We start from the raw sequence: 26,437 nt of genomic DNA on the forward strand, positions 1-26,437 counted from the left end.
CAGGTCAACATTTTGACATTAGCTCAGCTTACCACAGATTTCCTACATGAGTGTTGCTCTTTTTTTGCCCAATTCTAGCTTAAACCAGCAGCATTTATTAATCACTTACCATGTACAAAGCACTGTGCTGGGTGCTGAAAATAGAAAGAACAAGAAACAAACAAACAAAAAATCCTTTGCCCTCTAAAAGATTATTTCTACTTAGGGGATACAAACATCTTCTCTTTTTATTGGTCTGCCTTTCTAAATGAGAAGAATCAGAAGTTTCCAGAAGGAATCATTTCAAAGTATGTTAATCTCTGTTCTTAGAATCTCTAATGCTTAGATACTGGAAAAGGAAAGACAAACTTTTTTTATTATTTGTGCTTTGTTTTGAGATGTTATATGCTTCTATTCTCATGTTGCAGGGAACTACACTTTGAGAATTGATTGTACACCGCTAATGTACAGACTGGTATACAACCTAACAAAAGAGGTAATTTAAAAAGCCCTTTCCTATTTGCACATAAACAATTTGAAATGACTTTTTAGGTACAAAGTTGGTGTTTTCTTAATGTATCACACTGCTATCTATAGCCAGTTTTGTCCATTGTTTCAGAACGTGTAATTTATCATATTAAGATACCAAGTTTATCATGAGGGTTGCAAGTGAATATAAGCTTAGGGATTATTGAAGTCAGAAAAACAATTTCAATATAAAAAAATGAAAGTCTGGTTAACCCAGGTATTTGTTTAGGGAACAGGGTGTGTGGTTAGCATCTCCACTTCCAGATTCCCCCATAGAACTATTTTACCTTGAAATGAGTCCCTTCCCCTTGAACAACATTTTATGTATGTATGTTATCTCCCAAATCTGAGAGTTCAGGGAAGATAAAGTTTCAGTTGATGCTCAGGATTCCGAAGTCAAGCAGTCTTACATTTTCTTCATTTTAGACTAAACTGAAGCATACTAATATTGTATGTACTTTTTAAGGTTTACAAAGTACTTTATATATGTTATCTCATATAACATAACATAGTCTTATGAGGGTAAGTACAACTATTTTTATACCCATTTTACAAATCAAGAAATTGAAGTTCAGAGAAATTAACTTATTTTTTGATGGTCAATAGAGCTACTAATTGTCAGGCATGATTTGAACTTGGGTCTCTCCTGAAATTGGAGTCTAGCTTGTCCTTCCATTATACTTAAACTTTCCATTATACAAATTACCAAGAAGTATCTGGAATGACACTCTAATCTGATTGATCACTAGAGTCAAAGTCAACAATATTAAGTGCCTGCTATATGCCAGGCACTATACTAAGTGTTAGAGATGCAAACAGAAGTATAAGACAGGGGCAGATAGGTGGCACAGTGGATAAAACTCCAGCCTTAGAATCATGAAGACCTGAGTCCAAATCAGGCCTCAGACACTTGATAATTACTAGCTGTGTGACCCTAGGCAAGTCACTTAACCCCCATTGCCTCACCAAAAAGCAAAAAAGAAAAAAAAAGTATGAGACAGTCCTTGCCCTTAATGAGCTTATAATCCAATCAAGAAAAACAACACATAAAAAGAAACTGAAAAATGGAAGAGAGGGAGAGAACTGAAGTAGGGTTATGTTGCAGTCCTGAAATGAGGGTAGGAAATTACCTGCACAGGTATGAGTTACAGAGTTGAATTCATTTTGCAGAATAGTGAGTTACTGGGGATTATGAAATCCAGTACTTCAGTTGTGGGGGAAACGATAAAGTGAATTCCCTAGGCACCCTCCTCTAACAAAGGTTCTGGAAGAGCTCCTGAATGTTTACCCCCTCCCTCTACAATCAAAGGGAGGGAATAGTCCCAGGGGGAGGAGGAATGAGTTTCAGAGTAGACTTCATCTTGCAGAATAATGAGTTTTTGGAGATTGTGAAATACAGGAGACCAGCTATATCAAATTGAAATTACAGATGATTATGACTTAAATGTACAGGCTTTCTATTCAGGACATTCATTCAACATATTTTTATTAAGTATCTTTTTTGTCCTAGATGCTAAGGGAGATATAAAGTTGAGATGATCTAGACAAGAAATACTCCACATGGACCTTATAATCAATCGATTGTAGGGTGGGAAAACACAAATAAAATTAACTAAGCATAAAAATTACCTGGTAAAGGAATCAGAGTTGCAAAACAGAGTGCTCTCAGAAGATTACATTCATCCATTTCAGAAGGAGCCACGCTAGGGGCTTCTGTCCTTCGTGCTCTGGCAAATGATACAAAGAATACCAAATTCCTCAGCTTCAAAAAGAAACTTCCATAAGCCTTTTTGTTTTAGTTCCCAGGTAACTTTTGTGATTAATATTGAAGCTAATTAACGTAGAATTTTTTTTTTATGGAACACATTATACAAGTTGATTTTTAAATTTTAATTGTTATTTCATGAGGTCTGATATGATCTGAACTTTCAAGCATTTTCCCTCTAATGAGGCATTTTGTGAAATAAATTTATTATTAAACTTAAGGTTTGCACATGTTGCCAAACATGACTGGAAAAACCTTAATTTTTAAACAGGCTAGTGAGGCTCAGTACCTATCTGGAGTCTAGTGAATGCTGGATACTGTAAAGTGGCATGGTTTTTAGAGAATTCTCAACATTATAGCAAAGAATCATTGTTTTTCTCTAAGTTTCTTCATCTCCAACATGAGATGATTTTTTTAATTGTTTCTAGCTCTTTAGGTCACTGTTATTGCAAACAAAAAAAAATTACATAGTTTTCAAGGAAATGAAATATTGACTTTAATTTAGAAAATATATTATTAGCAGTTGTTAAACATAATTTTTAAAAAAACTTTCCTGCCAAATATATTACCGTCACATTATGTTACAATATTTTATTCCTGGAATATGGTTCATTAATTCATTCAGAGTTATTTTGGTTCCAAGATGCTTTTGGTAAAATTCCTACTATACTGTGCTTCAATTATTTGTCATATATTACACCCTAATTTGTTTTAAGGAATTATTATTTAATGAGTTTGTTTTTTAGAAGTAAATATCAATTTTAAAGTATTCCCTTACTAATTATTATCTCCCCAGTGCTTTTCTTTTTCTTTTTTTCTTCCTTCTTTCTTTTCATTATATCTTTTTTTTTTCATTTCTGAATATATGCCATCCCTTCCCCTTCCCAGGAGACTATCTCTCATAATAAAAGAATGAAAAGGTTGTGGGGAGTGAACAGTTTAGCAAAACTAACCGTATCAACCAAGTGTGACAGCTTATGCAACATTAGCCCCCTTCCATCTTCATAATAAGGAAAGGTGTGCCAAATCCACAAAGAAATTTGAGAATATGTTTCTTTGGAGGATAATTTGTCTTATTTTCTAGGATTAGTGCTGAATTTGTAATACAATTTTTTTTTGAAAACCCAAATCATGTTCCTCTAATTGTCATCATCTGTACAAATAAATACTACATTAGTATTGAGGTATGTTGATTGATTACACTGAAATGCATTATGAGGCTCTTTTTAAACCGTTAGCTGGATAAGCCATTATTCTATGTCTTGAATTGGCCTGGCCTATAAAGCTTATGAAGCTAGACATTTACAGGTCCCTAGAAGTATCTCTGAAGACAGCTGCATAAAACCGCTGAAGCTTGGGACAGCACATTCCCCATACTGGAAACAGACCCCTACCTTAACAAAGAGTTTATAACTCAAGTAATTGGCCGGGATCATGAGCAAGCAGCGCAAAAAGAGTCAAACTATATTTTCTTACTTTGGTGACAAAGAAGATGAAAACATACAACCAGAAGAAGATGACAAAGCCAAAGTTCCTACATCCAAAGCCTCCAAGAAAAATATGAATTGGTCCCAGGCCATGGAAGAGCTCAAAAAGGATTTGGAGAAGCAAGTAAGAGAAGTAGAGGAAAAACTGAGAGTGATGCTAAAGGAGACCCAAAAAAAACTGAAGAAAATAACACCTTAAAAAATAGCCTAACCCAAATGGCAAAAGAGGTCCAAAAAGCCAGTGAGGAGAAGAATGCCCTAAAAAGCAAAATTGGCCAAATGGAAAAGTCCAAGGTTAGTGAAGAAAATACCTCCTTAAAAATTAGAATGGAGCAATTAGAAGCTAGCAATTGTATGAGGAATTAAGGCACTGTAAAACTAATCCAAAAGAATGAAAAATTAGAAGAGAATATGAAATATCTCATTGGAAAAACAACTGACCTGGAAAATAGATCCAGGAGAGAAAACGTAAATATGATTGGACTATCTGAAAGGCATGATCAAAAAAAGAGCCTAGACCTCATCTTTCAGGAAATTATCAAGGAAAACTGCCCTGATATTTTAGAATCAGAGGGCAAAATAGAAATTGAAAGAATCCACCAATCACCTCATGAAAGAGATCACCAAAGGAAAATTCTTGGGAATATTGTAGCCAAATTCCAGAATTCCCAGGTCAAGGAGAAAATATTGCAGGCAGCCAGAAAGAAACAATTCAAGTATTGTAGGAACACAATCAGTATAACACAAGATTTAGCAGAGTGTACATTAAGGGAATGGAGTATGATGTTCTGGAAGGCAAGGGAGATAGGATTGCAACCAAAAATCACCTACCCAGCCAAACTGAGTATAATCCTTACAGGTAAAAAAATGGTCATTCAATGAAATAGGGGACTTTCAAGCATTCCTGAGGAAAAGACCAGAGCTGAATATAAAATTTTACTTTCAAATAGAAGACTCAAGTGAAATATGGAAGAGGTAAACAGGAAAGAGAAATCATAAGAGACTTATTAAGGTTGAACTGTTTACATTCCTGCATGGAAAGATGATATTTGTAACTCATGAGGCCTTTGTCAGTATTTGGGTAGTAGGAGGGAAAAAGATTATATGAATAGATAGATAGATAGATAGATAGACAGACAGACAGACAGACAGAGGGCACCGAGTGAGTTGAAGATGAAGGAGTGATATCTGGAAAATAAAATTAAGGGGTGAGATAATTATACTGGGAGAAGGAGAAAGGGAGAAGTAGAATATGGTAAATTATCTCACATGAAACAGTCAAGAAAAGGCTTTTACAGTGGAGGGGAAATGGGGGAAGGTGAGAGGGAATGTGTGAATCTTATTCTCATAGGATTTGGCTTAAGAAGAGAATAACATACACACTCAATTGTGTATGGAAATCTACCTTACCCTACAGGAAAATAAGGAGGGAAGGGGACAAGAGAGCAGGGGGTTGATAGAAGGGAGGGGATAATCAGAAGCAAACACTTCTTAGAGGGACAGGGTCAAAAGAGAGAATAAAATAAATGAGAGGTAGGATAGGATGAAGGGAAATATACTTAGTTTTTCACAACATGATTACTATAGAAGTGTTTTGCATAACTACACATCTATAACCTGTATAGAGATGCTTGCCTTTTCAATGAGGGTGGGTGGGGAGGGAGCAAGGGAGAAAAACTGTAACCCAAAGTTTTAAAAACATATATCAAAAAAATAAAAAATGAAGACATAGTCTCCCATTCTCACTTGTTAACCATTCACAAAGTTGCCAGTTATCAACAAAAGGAAGGTTAGCCTTAAAGGTGGGTAGAGTGAATGACTATTCAGTGTAGATGGATAAAATCACCCAAAAAGATGGCATTATTTCAAGAGGTCCAGTCAGGCTTCCTGTGCCCAAAAGTTTTGGGACTTTCGCATGTCATGTGCCAAAAATTATACCATTAGAGATTTGTTTCTTTGGCCCCAGAAGGATATTCAGTCTTTGAGAGTTCCTCATTAATATGTAAATTATTCTGATGAGTTAACAGTTCAAGTCCTTAGTTCAAGTCTTGGCTAAGTCATTTTGTAAATTTCTGAGCCTCTCCTCATTTATGAAATAATGATACCTTACTCTCACAGTTGATGTAAGAAAGAAGATAATCTGTGTAAAAATGCTCTAGAATGTCCAAAGCACTATATAAGTATAAGCACTATGACTTTTTTAAATTGGGCATGTTTCTAATACACTTTTTTTTTTTGTAGCTTCGAAGTCCTGATGAGGGTTTTGAAGATAAATCTCTATATGAGAGCTGGAAGGAGAAAAATCCTTCAACAGAATTCAATGACCTACCCAGGTAAATGAATGAATAATTCAATTTAATTCAATAAACATTTATTAAGTGTCTACTATAAGGCACTGTGCTAGGTACTAAGAATACAAAGAAAAAAAACCAGGACTCAGAGACCTCCAATAGATTATATTCAATTGACTAATTAACAGATAACATAGAGGAGAAAATAAAAAATACATATTGACTTCAGCCTCCCATAATAAGTTTATGTGTTGATTAGGAAATGAGATGACACAGGGCATTATGGAACCCTGAGTGAAGTCAAGTAGACTTGATTTGAAATCTGACCTCAGACATTTAATAACTGAGTAACCTTGAGCAAGTCACAGAAGCTATTTGCCTCAGTTTCCTTATCTGCAAAATGGAAGTGATAATTATAACACTTACCTTCCAGAGTTGTTGTGAAGATCAGATGAGATTCTGTTTGTAAAACTCTCAGCACTTGACACATAGTAGGGACTATATAAGTGCTAGCTATCATTATTATTATCATTTACTGTAACTCAGAGTTTCTTTTTTACTTTTTGTGGTTAACATTGTTCAGATTGTTTTCTTTTGCATTTTGATTTTTGAAAAAAAAAATAGAAAGGAGCTTAGTAGAACATAATCCCAAAGCACAATATCTGGGTATTTAAATACAGTTACTTGTTAATAAATATCATATAACAAATATCAAATATTCAAGCTAATTCAACTGTTTATCTTTGATGTTTGGTGACTTCAATTTCCGTCAGTGAGCACAAAAGACACTAGCAAAAACCATATTGAAAACTATGAGGAGCAAGAATGAGAGAAGTCAAATCTATATACTCATGTAGTGACACCATATTCAGCTGGCATGCCAGGTAAACACTTGGAACATAATGTGGCCCTGTGAGGCATGCATGATGGAGGGGTTCCCCGCGCCCCAGTGCCAAGCCCTACTTCAGAGCATGCATGCCCTAAAGTTGGCCATGATGGTGCAAGGGTTCCAACTGGATGGTTTTGAAGAGTCTTTTAGTTGGCTGCTGAGCTGGAACTCTGGATGTATTAAAAGGATAATCCCTGCCCCTCATGTCTCCCCTTCTTGCCAGCTTTGAAACATGCAGACCAGGTCTCTTGGTTTGGAGAGTCAAGTAGAGGAGAGAGACCTTCTTGTATCTTCTTTTCCTTTGCAGAGGACTTTATGAAATCTTGAAAGGCAGCCAGTATCTTCCCTGTATCATGTATCCAAGTAGCAGGGTAGCAGTATAGCAGCCACTAAGGCAGTTGCATTAGTAACAGCAACAGAAGAAAACAGTCAAAAAGACCATAGAGAGAGGGGGTCAATGGAAATAGTGTGTTTGGTGTTGTTTGGACTATACTGAAGGGAGAGGAAATGCACGCTGGATAATAAGTAGTCTTACAAAGGAACTATCTCAGTGATACTTTAATATTATCCGCTGATTATATTAGTCATAAGTTACTGGCTTCTTTTCTAATCATTCTGCAATTCTTTATTGATTACTGTTTATTTTCTGTGTGTTTTACCTTGTGAATCATGTTGCATGCCTACTTCATGCTTGTATTTTGGGTACCATTTTTTCTCTCCATTTCCCTGGGAGAACCCGTTAGATTTCAAGTGTATAACTATTTCTATAATTAAGAACCAAATTAAGTAATAACTTTCTGTGTAATAGCGTGGTTGGGGACATGAGTCCATGAATTTGAGAACTAGAGAGCCTACTTCTGTTGAGGAGTTAAGCAACGTAAACAACAATGAACTGCGTTGAACACAGGGCAGTCCTAGAGGACCGATTAAGGATGGGAACTGGAACAGGTTGTCAGGTTCTGGAACACCAGCTTAGTTTTATCTATCTAGTCACCATGTTTAGACTCAGTAGTCCTGTATCTCTACATGATGAGCACTTTATTTCAGAAGAGAATTGAAAACTCTGGATTTAGTGGCCACCAAGTGACAACATAAAAATTTTTAAATTGACTAAATCTTAATAGATAAGGACTGAGTAGTTATAGACATAGAAGGTAGTCAGAATCAACTCTCTGCATAGTAAGACTATTTATTAGTTAGAGCAAAAATCAAAGTAACCACACCAAAAGCAAAAATGAATAGAAGATGCAGCTAGGTGGTGCAGTGGATAGAGCACCAGCCCTGAAGTCAGGAGGACCTGAGTTCAAATCCAGCCTCAGACCAAACACTTGACACTTACTAGCTGTGTGACTCTGGGCACGTCACTTAACCCCAATTGCCTAAAAAAGGCAAAAAAAACCCAAAAAAAAGAGAAGATGCTCTTTATAATTTTAGCAACTTTTACCTCACCTTTTTAAATGAATTCATAACTCAGAAAAATCAGAAATCGGCAAAAATAAAGACATTAGCTATCACCATTTCTTAGAGGCCTATGAATGGTGCAAAATAGCACAACAAGAAAGCTAAGCAGCCCAAGAATTGCTTTGGATAGCAAACAATCCCCTTGCTAAATGAAGAGCTACAGCAGCTAGGGGTAACACAGGTTTAAAGTTCGAGCTCTTTTTTTACAGAGGAAGATGACAGATTATATGCCATATCATCTCCCAAAGCATCAAAAAGCACACAAGGAGAAAACAAGTCTTCAGGGACCCTGGCATTTGAACAAAGATTAAAAACATTTATGGATGAAACTGGAAGACACCAAATGGATGGAAAAGGAAGAGATCTGGGAAATCTATATTAAAATTAAACAGTACTATCACAGATGTGACTACAAGTGGTAACAGCTCAGTGATCCAATGTGTTGACAGTAAAGGAAGTATAAAATGGGAAAATAATATGCAACTGTCTCAAGTGTTCAGCTGTCTCCTAGAAGATGCCCTGTCCAAACAACAACAACAAAAAAAAAACCGATTATTGGTGTGGTTCTCCAAATACTCTTAGTAGCAGATAACACTGAATTGATTGCAACAAGTACTGGATTGTTACAAACACTCATCAATGAAACCCACAAGATGTAAAAGAAGTTGGTCTGACAATCCACACTAGAAAAGCAAAGTAAATGAAAAACACATATTGCATTACTTTTTTTTATTTAACAGATATTTATTAAGTGCTTGCTGTGTGAATAGTACTGTCCTGGAAATACCAAAGTGCAAAACAATACAGTCTGTAGTCTCAAGGCGCTTGCTGAGGGCTGCATTCTGGTGGGTAAGAATAGTACAGAACAGAGTGATGAGACGGGTGGATTGACACAAGGTGCTCTTAGAAAATATGGGAGAAAAAAAAAGACTTTCTGTTGTGGAAATCTGATAGAGCTGTGCTGGGGCTAAATGAATCTTTTCAAAATCACATAGTTTGTTAGTGGTCAAGTGAGGACCAGAAACTTAGTTTTCTGATACCTAGTCTAATAATTTTTTACACGCCATTTCACTGAAGCCCTCTAAGCCTAAGTGTCCCACAGAATTCTATTTTGGCCTCTCTTTTCTTCTCCCTTTCTCTATTACTTCACTTAGTGATCTCATCTGCTCTCATAGATGTAATTACCATATTTATGCTTAAAATTCTCAAATCTACCTATCCTGCCCTAAACTCTCTTCTGACCTCCAGTCTCATGTCTCCAGTAGCCTTTTAGACATCACAAACAGAATTCCAACAGATAGCTTAAACTCAACATGTCCAAAATCTAACTCATTAACTTTCCCCCTAAACTCTCCCACTCTCCTACCTTCCTTATGACTCTGTAGTGCAACACCGTCCTCCCAGTCCCCCAGATCACAACCTAGGTGTCATTCTTGACTTCTCATTATCAGCCTCCCTACCCCCTCATTCATTCTGTGGCCAAAGCCTGTCAATTTCACCTTTTAAACATCTCTCCAATATACTCTCTTCTTTCCTCCAGTGTCCTCTGACACTGCCACCACTCTAGTAAAGGCTTTTATCACCTCATGTCTAGACTTACTACAACAGCCTTCTGGTGGGTCTGCCTGCTTTAACTCTCTCCTCATTCTAGTCCATCCTCCATGCTTCCCTAAAGTGCAGGTCTGACCAAGTCATCCCACCCCTTCTTAGTGGCTCCCCATAAACTTAGATATAAAACACAAAATCCTCTGTGTTCAAAGCCTTCATAACCTAGCTCCCTCCTCCAGTTCCAGTCGTCTTATACTTACCTCAGTCCAATGACACTGGCCTGCTTGTTATTCCATGAACAAGACATTCCATCTCTCATTTCTTATCATTTTTTTCTGGCTGTCCCCCATTCCTGGAATGCTCTCCGTCCTCATTTCTACCTATTTTGACTTCCTTTGAAATCACATAAAATCCCATCTCATACAGGAAACCTTTACTAATCCTTCTTAATTCTAGTAACTTCCTTCAGATGATTAGTCCCTTTTAATCTTGCTTGTTGCTTGTTTGTTGCCTGTAGTCTCCTCCCTTAGACTGTGAGCTCCTTGAGAGCAGGGACCATATCTTTTGTCTCTTTTTATGTCCCTAGTGCTTAGCACATTTGGCACAAAGTAGGTGCTTAATAAGTGTTTATTGACTGACTGACTAATGACATTCAAGTTGATTAGCGGCAGGCCATTGAATTAGCATGTTAGTATTATTTTACACACACACACACACACACACACACACACACACACACCATGAACAGTTACTAGAAAAGCAATTTTTAATCAGAAAGGAAGTCATTGTAATTTGAAGGGCTAAAAATTTCCCCATATAGAGATAATTGTTCTACAAACTTTCACAGTTCTTGAAACTGTTAAAAAAAATTTTTTAATGTTGTTCTTCTTACCTTTTCAAGGATTAACAAACTGGGATCTGGCAATGACTTTGAAGTCTTTTTTCATAGACTTGGCATTCCTTCAGGCAGAGCTCGTTACACTAAAAACTGGGTAAGTTTGAATCCAACAATGACTTTTGATTGCCTATTGGCAGTCAAGCATGACCATTCCAAACAGCTGTGTCTATCTATGGGGGATTAAGAGTTTGGAAAGAGTTAGGCAGCAAGCCAGTGTGATGGCTGCCATAGTAGGTAAACTGTAGGTGCTAAATCTTTTCCATAGATTACTTCTGCTAGTCCATCCATGTTCCAGGTTGACCTACCTAAAATGTGTTATGTTGATATCAGTGACCTATCTAAAATTTGTTATGTTAATCTGACACTCACAAAATATTCATTTTAGCATGCTTTTATTTTAGAGTAAAACTCCTGTAAACTCACTTGATGATTTTCTTATCTCAAACTTATGATTAATACTCATACTGAGAACGGTAGCATGTAAGCTTTTTGAGGGGAGGAACTGTTTTGATTTTCTCTTTATATCCCCTTAGCCTACAAAAGTTACCTCCCATAGTGCAGATTCTTAATATGTATTTGATGAACTGGATTTCTACTTAGTTTGAGCTTTAAGGTGCACCTCTGCCATGCCCAGCTGCTGGGCTGGATTATTACTCAGGAATAGAGAACAAGGTTAAAATGGGAAGATATTTTATTTCTGTGACGTGATATTGGTGTTTCAGTGGAATCATAAATACCATGCAGTCTATATTTAATGATTTTTTAAATATTTTACCTATAACCATTGAATATGTGAAGGAAATCAAAGAATACTACCTTGCAGAAGAATGGTAGGTGATCAATAATTGAAAATACCATAGAGGATATCTGCTCCAGTGTGGGTTAGTAAATGATCTTGAAGGACTTTTATAATTCTGATAATCTGTGATTCTGAGGAGAAAAATCACATGAGAGGTAGTGACAGCACAGTATTAGTGCAGAGGTAACAGTGCCATGGAAAACGTGCTGGATGTGGAGTCATGAGAGCTTGTTGCTGAGTCCTTTTCAGTCGTGACTAACTCTTTGTGACCCCATTTGGAGTTTTCTTGGCAAAGAATCTAGAATGGTTTGCCATTTCCTTCCCCAGCTTATTTTACAGATGAGGAAATTGAAGCAAACAGGGTTAAGTGACTTGCCCAGGATCATACAGCTAGTAAGTATCTGAGACCGGATTTGAACTCAGGAAGATGAATCTTCCTGTCTCCAAGCCAATTACTCTATCCACTGTGCCACCTAACTGCCTTGGAGTCATGAGAGACTTGGATTGAAATCCCTTCCTCTGACAGTACTAAATCCCTCAACCTCTCTGACCCTGTTTCCTCATCTTTAACATAAGGATAATAATACCTGTAATATAAACTTGATTGGGATGTTGTGAGGCTCAGATGAAATAAGTAAATTTTAAAGTGCTACAAAATTACCATTGTCTATTATCATTGTCACCAACAGTTATTTCAAGTATTACTCATTAGCAGTAATGTATAAATTTTCTCATCCATAAGAATCTTAAAGGAGAAAGGTATCTGGGACAATTTAATTTAAACTGAAGAAATTAAGGGCCAAAGAGACTGTCATTTCTCCAAGATTATATATTACAAAGAAACAAACCCAATTTTGCCAACTGCTTACAGTGTTTTCCATTAATAACAGGTTAATGAAATTTCAAGCATTAATATTTTGGGGTTTTAGTTTAGAATTGTTTGCTGTTTACAAAAACAAAGTCCAGTTAAGCACTACTGTGTGTGAAGCGTTGTAGATACAAAGACAAAAGTGAAACACTCCCAGCCTACAAAAAGCCTACATTCAACTGGTAATTTTAGCTAGGTATGAGGAGAGCACTGAGAAGAGGTGGGAGTTGGGGGAGAAGGAGAGGGGTAAACAAAGATAACCTGTTTGAGGAAGGACTGGAGATGAAACTTAAGAAAACAAAGGATTGAAAGAGACAGAGGTTGGGCAGCTAGGTGGTGCAGTGGATAGAGTTCCGACCATGGAGTGAGGAGAACCTGAGTTCAAATCTGACCTCAGATGCTTGACACTTACTAGATGTGTGACCCTGGGCAAGTCACTTAACCCCAATTGCCTCACCAAAAAAAAAGAAAGAAAGAGGCAGAGGAGAGGAGGTTTTTTCAGCAACTGGCCAAGAAATTTCTTTAAACATTAGTGATAAATTTCTTTTGCTTATCAGCTCCATATTAATGTACTATTGTTGTATTTCAAAGACAATGAGAACTGCATTTTGTTCTTACATTTGTAGAAAACAGACAGATACAGCAGCTATCCAGTATATCACAGTGTCTATGAAACTTATGAAATAGTGGAAAATTTTTATGACCCCACTTTTAAGAATCACCTCACAGTGGCTCAGGTCCGAGGAGGCATCCTTTTTGAATTGGCTGACTCCATCGTTCTCCCTTTGGACTGTCAAGACTATGCCAGAGTTTTACAAAAATATGTCAACAGCATTTATGAACTGGCTCAGAAACATCCAGAAAAGCTGCAAGCATACAACGTATCCTTTGGTATGTGATGTGGCCAAAACACTTTCTTCTGGAATTTGTGTTTGATGTATCCTCTCATCTTAGGATCTTGGAGCTAAAGCTACAGGGGCGCCATCAGCAACAATATTCATTGTACTCATTAGGAAGTACTAAGTTTATAGTATATAATTATAGCATTTCTTCTGTAGTAGTCCCTTTTTATTCATTATACTAATTAACAGAAATGTATCCATTTTCATTCAGGGCTTTGTACTGTAGCCTATAAACTCCTAGAAGATAGAGACTATATTTTTGTGCTGCTTCTCTGTACAGCACTTGCCAGAGTGTTATGGATAATTAGACTTTAAGTAATTAGATGATCTTTATTCCAGACCCACTTTTCTCAGCAGTGAAGAATTTTACAGAAACAACTACTAACTTCAGCAAGAGACTGCAAGACTTAGACACAAACAAGTAAGTAGGATGTGAACATAATCTAAGTATAGGTAATTGTGTGAGTAGGATGTGAACATATCTTAACACTGGGTAGACACTGGCCTTAGTCAAGTCAAGGAGACTTTGGGTGCAAATCACTTAACCTCTCAGTGCCCCAAGCAACTAAGACTATAGAAAATCTCGACTCTCAATTATATGATGGATATTAGTGGGAGTTTGCATACAGAGAATTCTCAACATTAAATAAATCACAAAGCAAATAAGTAGGTGTACCCATTTATATTATTCAGATGCTCAAATGGATCTGGGATCTCATCAATTCAGGATGTCTCTCCAACAATGTAAGGGTGGTGCTGGTAAACACCTACAGAAAAAAAATATTCACACATCACACTTTAAGAAAATGTTAACAATTCAGATTAAGATTAAAGTCTAGACAATCAACCAAACAATAACTCAAGCCCTATGTTTTTTTTGTTTCACTTTTTATTTGTTTTAGCATTTGCCAATTTCCAAGGTATAAATGCTCACACTGAAAATTTAAGGAGCTGGTCCAAGCTGGTTCTAGCATACCACTGGATCCTTGCCTGTGCCATCCCTTCTGACTCTTGCCCTATTTCTTTTGAAAGTTTGCCACAGGAGATCTCCCCTAACCAACATGCTAAAGACCTTCTCTTTCTCCCAATATCAAGAGGGTCCCAATGGAGTACTCTAGCTGTCTACTTGTCTTCCTTTCCTCTTAGCCATTTAACACACTTGTGTTATCAGTGTTAAAATAGCCTTTGGGAATTAGTGCCCATTTATCAAACAATTAAACTTATTAAGTATCTACTGTGTGCCAGTCTCTGTACTGGGAATAAAAAAAACAAACGCAAAATAGTCCCTTCCCTGAAGAAGCTTACTTACAAAGGACTTTCACTTTCTATCCTTTCCTTTAGGGTAAATATTCAATGGCATGACTTTTCTGGTCCTCAGTTTTATCATCTGTAAAATAAGGCCATTTGAACTGCATAACCTTTAAGGCCCTTTCTATCTCTTAGCTCTGACTCTGTGGTTCTAACTTTCTGTTCTTATTGGCCCATGACCAACAAACTTACTACCTTCTCCCCCAGCCAGCTGTCTCCTCGTTCCCTTCTGTCTTGTCCAATTGTGTCATTTTACAGATGAGAAACTGAGGCCAACAGAAATTACATGATATGCTCAAGGATGACAGAACTAGAATTTGAATTTAGGACTTCTGACTCCAAATGAAGCATACTTTTTTGCCGTACCACAGAAGACAGATTTCATTTCCTCAATGTGGAAACAATTGATCCAAAGAAAACTCCATTTAGATAGCAAAGTAGGGGCATTAATAATACCCATGAGGCTTTGGACTATATATGGCTCTTATGTTGAGTTATATTACTCACACTATAATACTCTTCTTGCCTCCTACCTCCTACTCCCAGGCTCCAAGAGAAATTTGTAGGCCAGATTTCAACTCCCAACGTAGAATTTAACCATGTGCTTGACTTAGCTGGGATTTTCACTTGAAATAGCCAAATATTTACCATAGTTCTCCACTTCATAATGCTCATGGTGACTTTACTTCAAGGTGTGTAGCTGAAGAATACAGGATTTGGAGTCAGAAGACCTGGCTTTGAATGCCTTATCTTCTATTTATGATATGTCACCTTTAGAAGAACAAAATTTAGGACCGGTCCACTGGGCTTTGCCCATAATGCTGATATCCAAGGGAATACAATTCCTCCCCTGATAACACAGAAGCATGCTGTCTTTGCACTTTTTAGAGATAGCTGTCCTGGCACTATATCATTTTCCACTGGCTTCTCTTACTTGGTCATACTGCCATCGTCCCCTTACAAAAGAGTCCCTTTGCTGAGGACCCACTTTCCTAACTATAACCCCTGGGCTAAACAGGTATTCCTACTGGCCCCACTGCTGCTGTTCCATCTCGCTCTCCAGTGTTCTTCCCCATTAATATCCTTCATCTCCTGGAAAATTTAGGGCTATCCTTTGAGTGATACAGATTCCCTCACTCTGTGGCTCTAACCTTGCCCATGTCATTAAATCTGTCTCTGCCTCAATTTCCTCTGTAAAATGAAGGAATTTGATTTGATGATCTCCAGAATCCCTTCCTGTTCTAAACTCCTTATGATCCTGTTCTTTAAATTCATGAATCTGTAGTTTATTTGTTTCTCTGGCCTTTATATAAAGTCTTCACGAGTCACTGGCCTACTGATGAACCTTTTCACACAGCTACAGCTTCAGATGACAAAATGTCTATTTCTGTGTTTGTCCTCAGACTCTTCTGGCTTTGTAAGATATGCTAGAACTTAAGTTCTGCTGACCTTAGCCTTTAGGAACTGAGTTACCTCTGTGCCATGACAAGGCAAAGAAGAAGAACTATATTTTGGAAGCTGTATTTCTTTTGCTTCTATTATGAATGTGCAGCCACCTGGCTTAAAGTATCCATTTTCAAATATGCTAAAGTGTGTTCCCTTATCTTTTTCAGTCCGGTCTCAGTGAGAATTATCAATGATCAGCTAATGTTTTTAGAAAGAGCTTTTATTGATCCTCTTGGATTACCTGGAAGCCCATTCTATAGGTAAGGAGAAAAGAAATATATACTGCAGCTTATATGTTAATTTTTTTTTCAAATGTCAGTCTTTGGAAAAAGTTTCAGAGAATAGTACTTGAGAATGAAATGAAATCTGAATTCTTTTTAATGACTACTCACAGATTTTTCTAGTGATAATTCTCAGGGAAAAACATTTCTTAAAGCTAATATGAGTTTGTAGTTTAATTTTTAATGCTTTCAAAGCAGCATAGTTTCTTGGAATATGACTATAGAGACTGTTATACCAAGGCTTACAAGTAGCTTTCCCAAAGTCAAAGGTCTAGGATTAGATCAGGGTATTCCCATTTTTCCTTTAGGAATCTGATGTTTGTGCCTTCTTAGGAATACATAGAATTCCACATGAATAATTGTTAAGACTCATCAGTGAAGAAAAGAATAATAACTTTTGGTTTTGGGGTATGAGAGTTGTGAGGTTTTGGGGAGGTTGCATCTTTTGGGGGGGTTGGGAGTTATTTTAATGCTCATGTAAGAATAGGTTAAAGGAACTGAGGATTTTTAGTTTTGAGAGATAAGAACTTGAGGGGGACATAATGCAACAACAAAATAAAATGTCATAAACATGTATTAGATGTTTACTGTGTATAGAACATTGCGCTAGTCTTCAGAGGAAGCATGGACTTTAGATGCAATAGTCTAATAAGGAAAATTACAGAAACACAGAAAATATATGAAGAAATTAGAGAAGTGGCAAACACAGTCCTTTATCAGGTCTGAGGGGGGAGATTATTACCACCTGGGAGAAATTAGGGAAGGCTTCATGGAGGATTTGCTATGATGTTGGCTTCAAATATTTTAAGGTCTGCTATGCGAAAAAGAGATGAGACTTTTTTTTGAAGCGGAAGGGTAGAACTGTGACCAACTGTGACCAATGGGGTTGAGGTGTCCAAAAGAGGAATGGACTGTTTAAGAAAAAGTGAGTTTCCTGTCACTACAGGCCTTTAAGCAAAGGCTGAATAGACACTTACGGGGATGTTGTACAACTGAAGGAAAGAATTGGGCTAGATAGCCTCTGAGGTTCCTTCTCTGTTGTGAGATTGAAAGATCCTATTATATGTCATTTGCTTTCTAGTGATTTGGGGATCAATAAGGTCACTAGGTTAAACTGTCACACCACTCAAAGCCAAAGTTGTTAGTTTAATCAGTCATCAGCTAACATTGACTAAGTGTCTTAGTGCCCGAATTGTGCTAAGTGTCAGAGATACAAAGAAAGGAAAAAAAAAAAAACAAGAGATCCTGTTCTCAAGAAGCTCAGAATCTAATGTAGGAGACAAAATGCAAGCACCTATGTACAAACAAGAAATATAGATGTCAAGGTAGAGATATATACGAGGGAGAGAGAAGAGGGGAGATGGAGAAGGGAGAGAGAGAAAGAGAGAGAGACACTGGCTGACAATAGATCTATAAAATCACAAATAGGATAAATTGATAAAAGACAAAAATTGTATCTAGGCCACAGACTGCAATCCTTAGCCTGTACAACTCTCTCATCTGTACAAGCCGTTGGTCACAAACAGAATTTACTGAGAAACTGTTAATGAGTGGTTTAGCCAAATCGCTCTCCACTACTACATCATAGGATTTAGACCTGTAGTGGACATTTGAGATCAATTAATCCAACCTCTTAATTTTTCAGGTGATGGAACAGACTCAGAGAGATAAGGTACTTAGAATAATACAAGGAGCAGGAAGTAGAACTAGAATTCAAATATATGTCCTGTGAGATGCAGCACTGAATAGAGAGCTAGCATTAGAGTTCAAGTCCTGATTCAGACACCTGGGCAAATCATTTAGTGTCTTATCAGCCTCAGTTTCCTCATCTATACAATGAAAGGATTAGACTCAGCCTCTGAGATCCTTTGTAGCTGTAACTCTACCCTATGCTGTATCCACTTAACACACTACTTAAATAGACTATATAGTTTGAAAGAGACTTTATAAGTACCTTGGAGTTCAACCCTCTCAAATGTATAGCTCAAAGTCCATAGTCTCTTAGGATGATAATGCAGTATAATCATCTTCTAAGAGAACTGGAATTTCCCTCTCCTCTCAACCAAAAAATAGTGAGCAGTGTTGCCAGAGTGTTCATTTGTAATAAAAGTTTGTAACTGTTTCTTGAACAGATATTCATAGAACTGTATTGTACCAACAGGCATATCATCTTTGCTCCAAGTAGTCATAACAAGTATGCTGGAGAGGCATTCCCAGGAATTTATGATGCTCTCTTTGATATTGAAAACAAAGAAAATCCTTCAAAGGCCTGGGCAGAAGTCAAGAAGCAGGTTTCTATTGCAGCCTTCACAGTGCAAGCTGCAGCGGGCTCTCTGAAAGAAGTCGCATGATAGCTGGAGCAAGGGATAGCATGTGAAAACAGAGCAGCTTTCAGAAAATGCCCAAAAACAAAATGGATACCCACACACTGGGAATACCTCAACAAACTGGTATAGACATGTAAAGGAATATTATTGTGCCCATAAGAAATGATGACTATAACTTGGTGAACCATGGGAAGATTTGTATGAACTGATGCAGAGTGGAACAAGAAAGACCAGAAGAACAGTACCTACAATGGTTGTTATAATTTAAATGAAAAGAATACTAAATGGAAGCCAAACTGAATAATTGTAATGAGTATTCTTGGTTCCAAAGAACAGATAATGAAACATACCTTTTTCCTGTTAGGTAAGAACAGAAGAGGAAACTGTAGGAGCAGAACACACTGAATATACTCCCAAATGCAAACTGGTTGATTTTACTTAATTGTTTTAAGAGGAAGGTTCAGTAACGGGTGACACAGAAGAAGCAGGGGAGCTTATATCAGGAATGGTGGTCATGTAAAAATACAAAAGATATCAATAACTTTTTTTTAAGAGGAGGATTCAGTAATGGGTGGCAGAAGGCAGGCAAGGGAACTTATATCGGGAAATGATAGTCATGCAAAAATACAAACAGTATCAATAAAACTTTTTTAAAAGGTGCTATAGTTTATCATAAAGTGGTTAGAGTGAACTCATTTCTGTAAGAACTCAGTGGAATCACTTATTGATAGTCTCCCATTTTAAGGGTCTCAAAATATGTATGTGATATATACTTATTCCATTATTGTTTAAGAGCATTTGGAAATTGATCTCCATTTTAAGATACAATTTGAGGAACATCCAGAAGCAGAAAACTTTTATCCGGCACAGAATGTTGTGGCAAATCATATTTTCTGATTAATAAAAAAAATAATTAGGGGGCAGCTAGGTGGATAGAGCACCTGCCCTAAAGTCAGGAGGACCTGAGTTCAAATCCAGGCTCAGACCAAACACTTGCCACTTACTAGCTATGTGACCCTGGACAAGTCATTTAACCCCAATTGCCTAAAAAGAAAAAAATAATAATTAGAATACAAAGATATATATAAAAAGTTTGGCATAATGGATGAAGGGCTAGCCTTAGAATTAGAAAACCTTCTGACATATAAACTCTTAATGCCCTGAGCAACTTTCTGAGATTATAAATTACAGAAAGTTGCTCATCTGTATCTGTGGAGGAAACAGTCCATAGATACCAGGAATTCCCGATGATGATAAAATCACAAGTACACACTTCCCTTCCCTTCCCTTCCCTTCCCCTCCCCTCTGTCCAAGATAATACTAATACTATTCTGTTATGGTAGAGAGTGTACTGAATTGGGAGCAAGGAGATCTAGGCCTTAGTCTTAAGCTCTGCCAATGACTGACCTTGGGCAACTGATTTATCCTCCTGAGGGCTCAGTTTCCTCCTTTATAAAACGATCTGTAAGGTCCCCATGAGATTATAGTCCACTAAAGCCTCCTGTTATTTTAGAGGAAATGTTATCTGGCTCAGTTTCCTCCATCTTGTAATTGTGATGTGTATTTCTCTAGCTGGGCTGGTCCTCATAGGTCATACATGCAGCTCATCGGTCAAGCTGTCCATGATTTCCTTTCCTTCATAGTAGGACTTGCAAGAGTATGTGTTCAGCTAGTATAACTTTCAAGAACCCAGTCACCTGTATCCAAAAGCTGACTTTGTGAGCAGTAGTTTAATGCATGCAAAAGAATTCTGAATGTGAAGTCAGGAAAGGCTCTTGCCCCTGCCATTTACTAGCTGTGTGACCATTGGCTAGTCACTTAACCTCTCTAATCCTCAGTTTCTTCATATTTAAATGGACATAATACCTACAGTGCCTATCTCAACAGGGTTGTCTTAAGGCTAAAATTTGATAATGTATGCAAAACACTTTACACCCTTTAAAGTGCTTATAGAAATGTCAGTACCCTCATCATTTTTGTTCTTGTTATGTTTCCCAGAAGATAATTTCTCTTCAGTCAGTACTTAAAATGTAGAAAGTTTCCTTTCTATATCCACAGCTCTTATAATGATACACTGTCTTAATCCAACATGCTTCCTTACTAATCCCTTCAGTTTACATTCACTCATCCCAGTTTAAATTCATCCTACATAACCGGTAACAATAATTCTTCTCTGTCACCATTCTCATCCTAGTGTTCTGGAACAAGCCAATAATAGGGTTTTTTTTAATTAAGTATCAAATCCAAACTGTCATCATTGGGACTGAGCAGCATCTGCTCAACACTGCTGATGGAATTCTTTGGGTAGACTGTGAAACTACTGGCTGACCTGCTACTGAGCCTTATAGACGACTACTGAGATGCAGTAATAGGGCCTTGCTCAGGGTAGTCCTTCGGTGCTGTCGTCAGAATGTTGTGCTAAAAGGACCTTGGCTTAGACCTCTTGCTGCAGTTTTTATGCCTTTTAAGTCCCATTACCAAGGGGCCACCACTCTCTAGGTAGTATAGTGGACAGAATGCTAGACTTGGAATTAGGAAGAACTAAATTCAAATCCTGACACATACTTTTTAGTGGTGTGATACTAGTCAAGTCACTTACCCTATCAGTGTTCCAGTTTCCTCATCTGTACAATAGGGATAATAATAGCACCTTCCTCATAGAGTTGTTGTGAGGGTGAAGTGAGATAATATATGTAAAGTGTTTAAAGTGCTATATAAATGTTAGCTGTTGTCACTACAGTTTTTGCTATGCTGTGTAATAAATTCAGATTAAAATCTTGTTCAAAACTTATTTTAAAAGTGCTGATCTATATAAGGGATAAGACACTTCGGGAAACAATCCCAGAAAATCTATATCCAAAGTAATTTTCTAACTGAAGACTAGTCTCAACAAGACCAGACCGGGGAAAAAAAAGATATCAGAAGGGTAATCCCCTTCATTCTTAGCTGAACTTGGGCTTCCCTCTTAGATTTACTTCAAGGACTTGTGGGCTGGCTTACTGGGTTGTACACTTTGGTTGCTGCAGTGCGTGTGAATGTGTATGTGGGTGTGCATGAGTGTGTTGGGGGGGAGAACCCACAGGTTTAGCACAGGTGTTCTGAATAACCTCTTCAGAGTGTTTAAAGAAAGAGAATCAGGGAAAATTAGAATACCTTAGCCCCTGGACCAGTGGCAACTGATGTCTTGGGGACAGGGCATCCTGCTGATGTCAGAAGATAGGAAGGACAATAGGGAGTGTTCCAGTCCTTAATATCAGTAATGGGATAGCCTTTCAAAAAAAGAATCAGACCAGTGATGCATAAAATGGTGGTTCTTTACCTTATAACTCACATAAGGGCAGGCTCAAAACCTAAATTGAATGCCCAGGAGCAGCAGCATTGGAGAGGAAAGGCAGAGAGGGAACAATACAAAATGTATTACTAGAAGTTGGAGGATGATGATGTTCAGGGAACTGGCGAGAGCAGGAAGTGTCTTCCCAGCAGCTTCAATTTCCTGATCATTCCTACTAGTAATCTGCAAGATGCCTGGGAGCCTTCAGCTACATGTTATAAAGAATAACCACATGAAATTTTCCATATCCTTTTTTCTTTCTATGAAATCAGAAAGTTTCCTACTATATTCACCCCACTGAATATTTCCTTTAGAATTTTAGCACATACTGTTAAACCCAAAGACCTACTAAAACCTTACTTTCCCAAGCTGAATAGTTCATTTCAATTTTGGTGATTTTTTTTTTGCCTTTTCCTCCACTTTATTTCATACTCCCACCACACCACCACAATAATGACTTCTTAATTTAAACTAAAAACCATTAGGGGTTCTGGAAAGGTGTGTGTGTACTGAGGGGAGAAGAGGAAATGGTGTCACAGCCTGAGATGTTGCGGGGGAGGGGAGGAGACAAGTCTTTGGATAGCCTCGACTGATGGAGCTCTTGAAGTTGCTGGCTGCCTGAAGAGGCAGTTGACAGGCCATAGGGTGGATCTTGAAGCCCTACAGCCTGGGCACAAATTGGTTGGCAGGCCGTTTGGGCCTGTACTCAGGATGCACCATGTGCATGTGAAGAGCATGTGGGGAAAGCCAGTGCCAAAGTGAGCACCATCTGTGTGGTGGTGCCTGGACTTGGGGGTGTAAACATCCATGCACTTGGGGCAGTACAGCTTCACCATGGCCTCACCTAGTACGTCTGACAGTCCAATGGGCAACATGGGCTGGTTTTCACAATATGCACGGGGACAATAGTGAAAGTCTCCCTGCTGGTATTTTTCCAACATCTGGGCAATGTCACGGTTTGTGAGGATGTAGCGGGCATGAATCAGTCCATGCAGCATCTTGGCTGCCTGCTCGATCAGGTTCCTCTGGTTGGGGTTGTCCTCCAACTCTTCATCAGGTTCCAAGTCGAGGATCTATCTAGTGCCTGCCTGTAGTGGGGCCGTTGTTCATTAAGCCCTGTGAGGTTGTGTGTGGGACAGAGACCACCTACCCAAATTAAAAACCAGAGTCTTGACAAAAGTTTGCAAAAAGGAGGAATGTCTTTATTGACTTTCTCGACTTTCTCTGTGCTGCCTAAGCTGCCCCAAGAGTATGAGTGCTCTTTGTTTAAGACAAGATTATATAGACCCTAACGCAGCAGCCCATCCTAACCCCTTTCCCGTCAGCTCATTGGCTGAGCCTCAGGTGTACAATCTATTCATGTAAAAACCACCCCAGTAACAGAGAGAACAAAGAGGTATAGAAATTGTGTTAGCATGTTCCCCTTTTCAGGGCCTCACAGTTTCAGCAGCTTTTTACCCAAGGTCATATAACCAGCTAGAGGATGAGATAGACAGGATGTTCTTATGGCTCAGGAATTTCTGCTAATACTATCTAAGAGTAGGGGAGGGAGAAGGCTAGGAGAGGGTGTCTTGTATTCTGAGGGGTCTTTACTTGGTGTTGGTACACGTGTACCACTCAAAAGCAACAATACCAGAACCTTTAACAAGAATTAATGACCCCCTGAGGAGGCTTCACTTCTGAGAGATCATCTCTCACAGTTGGATTTGTCTTGAATATAGCCTTCATCTACCTCACAGAATTCATTGCCATGAAGCCCACAGAACCATGAGATCCATGATGCTTCCTCTGAGCTACTCATCTTTATGTTAGGGGCCGGGGCTGGGGAAGGAGAGGGAGAAGTTGCTCCTAGGGGCAGCAGCGGCAGCTGGGGGGGGGAGGGGAAGGGCAAATTTTGGTGATTTTTTAAAAAGTAGTTTGCCTACAATAATTAAACCCTGTTGCTTGATTAGTTAACAATTCAGGTGTTTTCTGGGAGATTGAAGTTCCTCAAATCTCTGCCATTTTCCCAGAAGAGGATAGAAATTTTCACTGCTCATTCCTAATCCCAATATATGAAAATGTCTGTGGAACAAACACCTTTAAAAATCCACTAAGATGTTTTTAGTAATTACAAAAACTTTTGGGAAGCCTGCAGTTGCTTCTGTTCCTGTTGAGGCACAGGAGAGGGTTCTGAGCCTTCTTAGCCCTAGTTAACAGCTTGCAGAAGGCTTGACTGCCCACTTATCTGCAAAGATCAACTCAAAGCATTTTTTCAAAGTATGTCATACTTTTCTCTTTTTTGCTTACTTACTCTTCATTTTTCAGAATCTGGAGAGAGCTAACATTGTATTCTAAATCAAGAATTGTGTTTTTCTATTACCAATTTTTTTGATACAAAATTAGTATCCTACATTTTAAACATTCATGGCTGACATTCTGAATTGATGGCATTTAAGGCTGCTATAGAGAAACCTTGATCAAAGTGTACCTTAAAGGACAAAAAAACTCATTTTGCAGTTTTAAACACATTGCCCTGATGTCAGATATTGTGTGAGCAATCATAGGGAACAGAATATCATCAGAGAGCAGGGAGTAGTACCCCTAAATCTGTCCAGAACATCTTGTCCCCAGTAGTTCACAGGGGGATTTAGACATAAGGAGAAAGCAGTGTTCTTCAAGCAGGAAAGGAACTTACCTTCTAGCTACTGTTTCTCTGAGTTCAGGTTTAGTTATTCAGTTAGCATATGTTAAGTTTCTAATGGATACCTTATCAAAGAGTAATTATTCAATTTCTAATATTGGTGGGAAAGGGAGGGGTGGTGGTAAAGGGAACACCTGCAGAAAATCCGGGGTTAGGATCTTGGGGTCTGGGGAAAAGTAAATCTTTGAGATTGTCAACAGGAAATCACACCTTCACGAAACTTATGTGAAAACTAGGTTTATGACAAGAGGAATGAGCATGAATGTGGAAATCAAAGCAGAACAAAAAGTTCACTATCTTTGCAGAAGTTTTCATTTTTATAATAGCAGAGCAAAGAGAGGAGAGGGTACTAGGAAGGGGTGTGATGTGGAAGGGGGAATGGAGCAGCAAAAGTAAGAAAAAAAACAAGATACCCCACAGGGAGGAGCAAGGTAAGGACAAAAGCTGCATTCTTTCCCCTTGGGAACTGCTCTCAGGAGTGGGGGACCTGAGGCCTTAAGGCCACTTGTGGCCTTCTAGGTCCTTGGATGCAGCCTTTTGACCGAGTCCAAGTTTGAAAGAACAAATCCTTTTATTAAGGGGATTTCTTCTGTGAAGTTTGGATTCAGTTAAAGGGCCGCACTTGAGGACGTAATGGGCCACGTGTAGCCTTGAAGCTGCAGGTTCCCCACCACTGTGGACAGCTAGACTATTAGGATAGGATGGTCTGCTTATCTGCAAAGGACCCCAGCTGCACAAGCTTTACCCCAGCCTGGCACAGACTGGCTGGTGCCTCTCTTGCCTCCCAAGCACACTCAGGGAATCCAGCTTGGGGTACAACAACAAATTATGTCAGTTCAGGGAGAGCTTCATCATCACCACATTCAGAGCCTCCCACATGCTCTGAGTCCAGTGTTTCCAGAAACTGGCAACTCAAAAAGAAGTTCAGGGGACCCTTTAACAGCCCTTAACAAGATCAACAACCCTTACCTCTTCTCTTTCATGCACTAAGGCCCCTAAGGAATTTTCTCTCTTATTTTGGGGGCCCCATGTTTTTTCTACAATTCTGGGCAATAAGGCCCTTTTCCTTTATTTGGTTAGACAGCTTTAGATGATCTAATTGCCTTTTTAACTTTCTGTTTTCCCTCAGATAGGTGTTCTTCTAAAGGAATCTCTTTTTCTATACTGTTTTTTGCTATTCTTAGTGCCCATTACATTAAAAAAAAAACCTCTTAAATGTGGCCCAGGTTCAAGTGCTTCAGTTTGATTTCTAACTCAGTCTTTTGAGTGGCCAATAATCCCTCCTGATTTAGCAAGGGTGGGAGACCATTAATTAATCCTAATTGAGATTTGAGTGGTAAATCCTTTAAAAATTAAAGGTACAGAATACATAATAAACCTTTAGGTGGAAGAGAATTTCTTTCATCAGCCTTTGCTTTCTATGTCTGGGGTCACAGTGCCATGCTTGCCCAATGCAGGTACAGCTGTCATTGAGTTCTGTTCTCCATCTGGGACCCCAATCCATAAGCTATTGGGAAGCAAGAATGAGGGCTAAACCTGGAGATTATTTGCCTTTCCCTAAACAAGTAAAGGCATTGAAATTTCCTAACATCACTGTAAGCTAGGACCAAAGGCAAACTCACTGTTTTTACAACATCCTCCCCTTC

At 38.4% G+C, this 26,437-nt stretch overlaps 1 protein-coding gene and 1 pseudogene across 1 annotated transcript in view; one reads left to right on the forward strand and one right to left on the reverse strand.

The window, feature by feature from the left end:
* Positions 1 to 21,568, forward strand: part of NAALAD2 (N-acetylated alpha-linked acidic dipeptidase 2) — an 80,660-nt gene extending 59,092 nt beyond the window's left edge. Inside the window, exons 13-19 of the mRNA XM_020993780.2 lie at positions 408 to 475; positions 6,001 to 6,092; positions 10,850 to 10,940; positions 13,140 to 13,404; positions 13,755 to 13,836; positions 16,337 to 16,429; positions 18,612 to 21,568. Of these exons, the coding sequence (XP_020849439.1) occupies positions 408 to 475; positions 6,001 to 6,092; positions 10,850 to 10,940; positions 13,140 to 13,404; positions 13,755 to 13,836; positions 16,337 to 16,429; positions 18,612 to 18,801 (881 nt within the window). The 3' untranslated portion in view covers positions 18,802 to 21,568. The remainder of the gene's footprint in view (positions 1 to 407; positions 476 to 6,000; positions 6,093 to 10,849; positions 10,941 to 13,139; positions 13,405 to 13,754; positions 13,837 to 16,336; positions 16,430 to 18,611) is intronic.
* A 1,011-nt stretch (positions 21,569 to 22,579) lies between these two features.
* On the reverse strand, positions 22,580 to 23,909 carry LOC110213425 (casein kinase II subunit beta-like; annotated as a pseudogene).
* Positions 23,910 to 26,437: the final 2,528 nt, after the last annotated feature.

This window comes from Phascolarctos cinereus, unplaced genomic scaffold, assembly GCF_003287225.1.
Source record: "Phascolarctos cinereus isolate Bilbo 61053 unplaced genomic scaffold, phaCin_HiC Scaffold_726;HRSCAF=1367, whole genome shotgun sequence".
NCBI lineage: Eukaryota > Metazoa > Chordata > Mammalia > Diprotodontia > Phascolarctidae > Phascolarctos > Phascolarctos cinereus.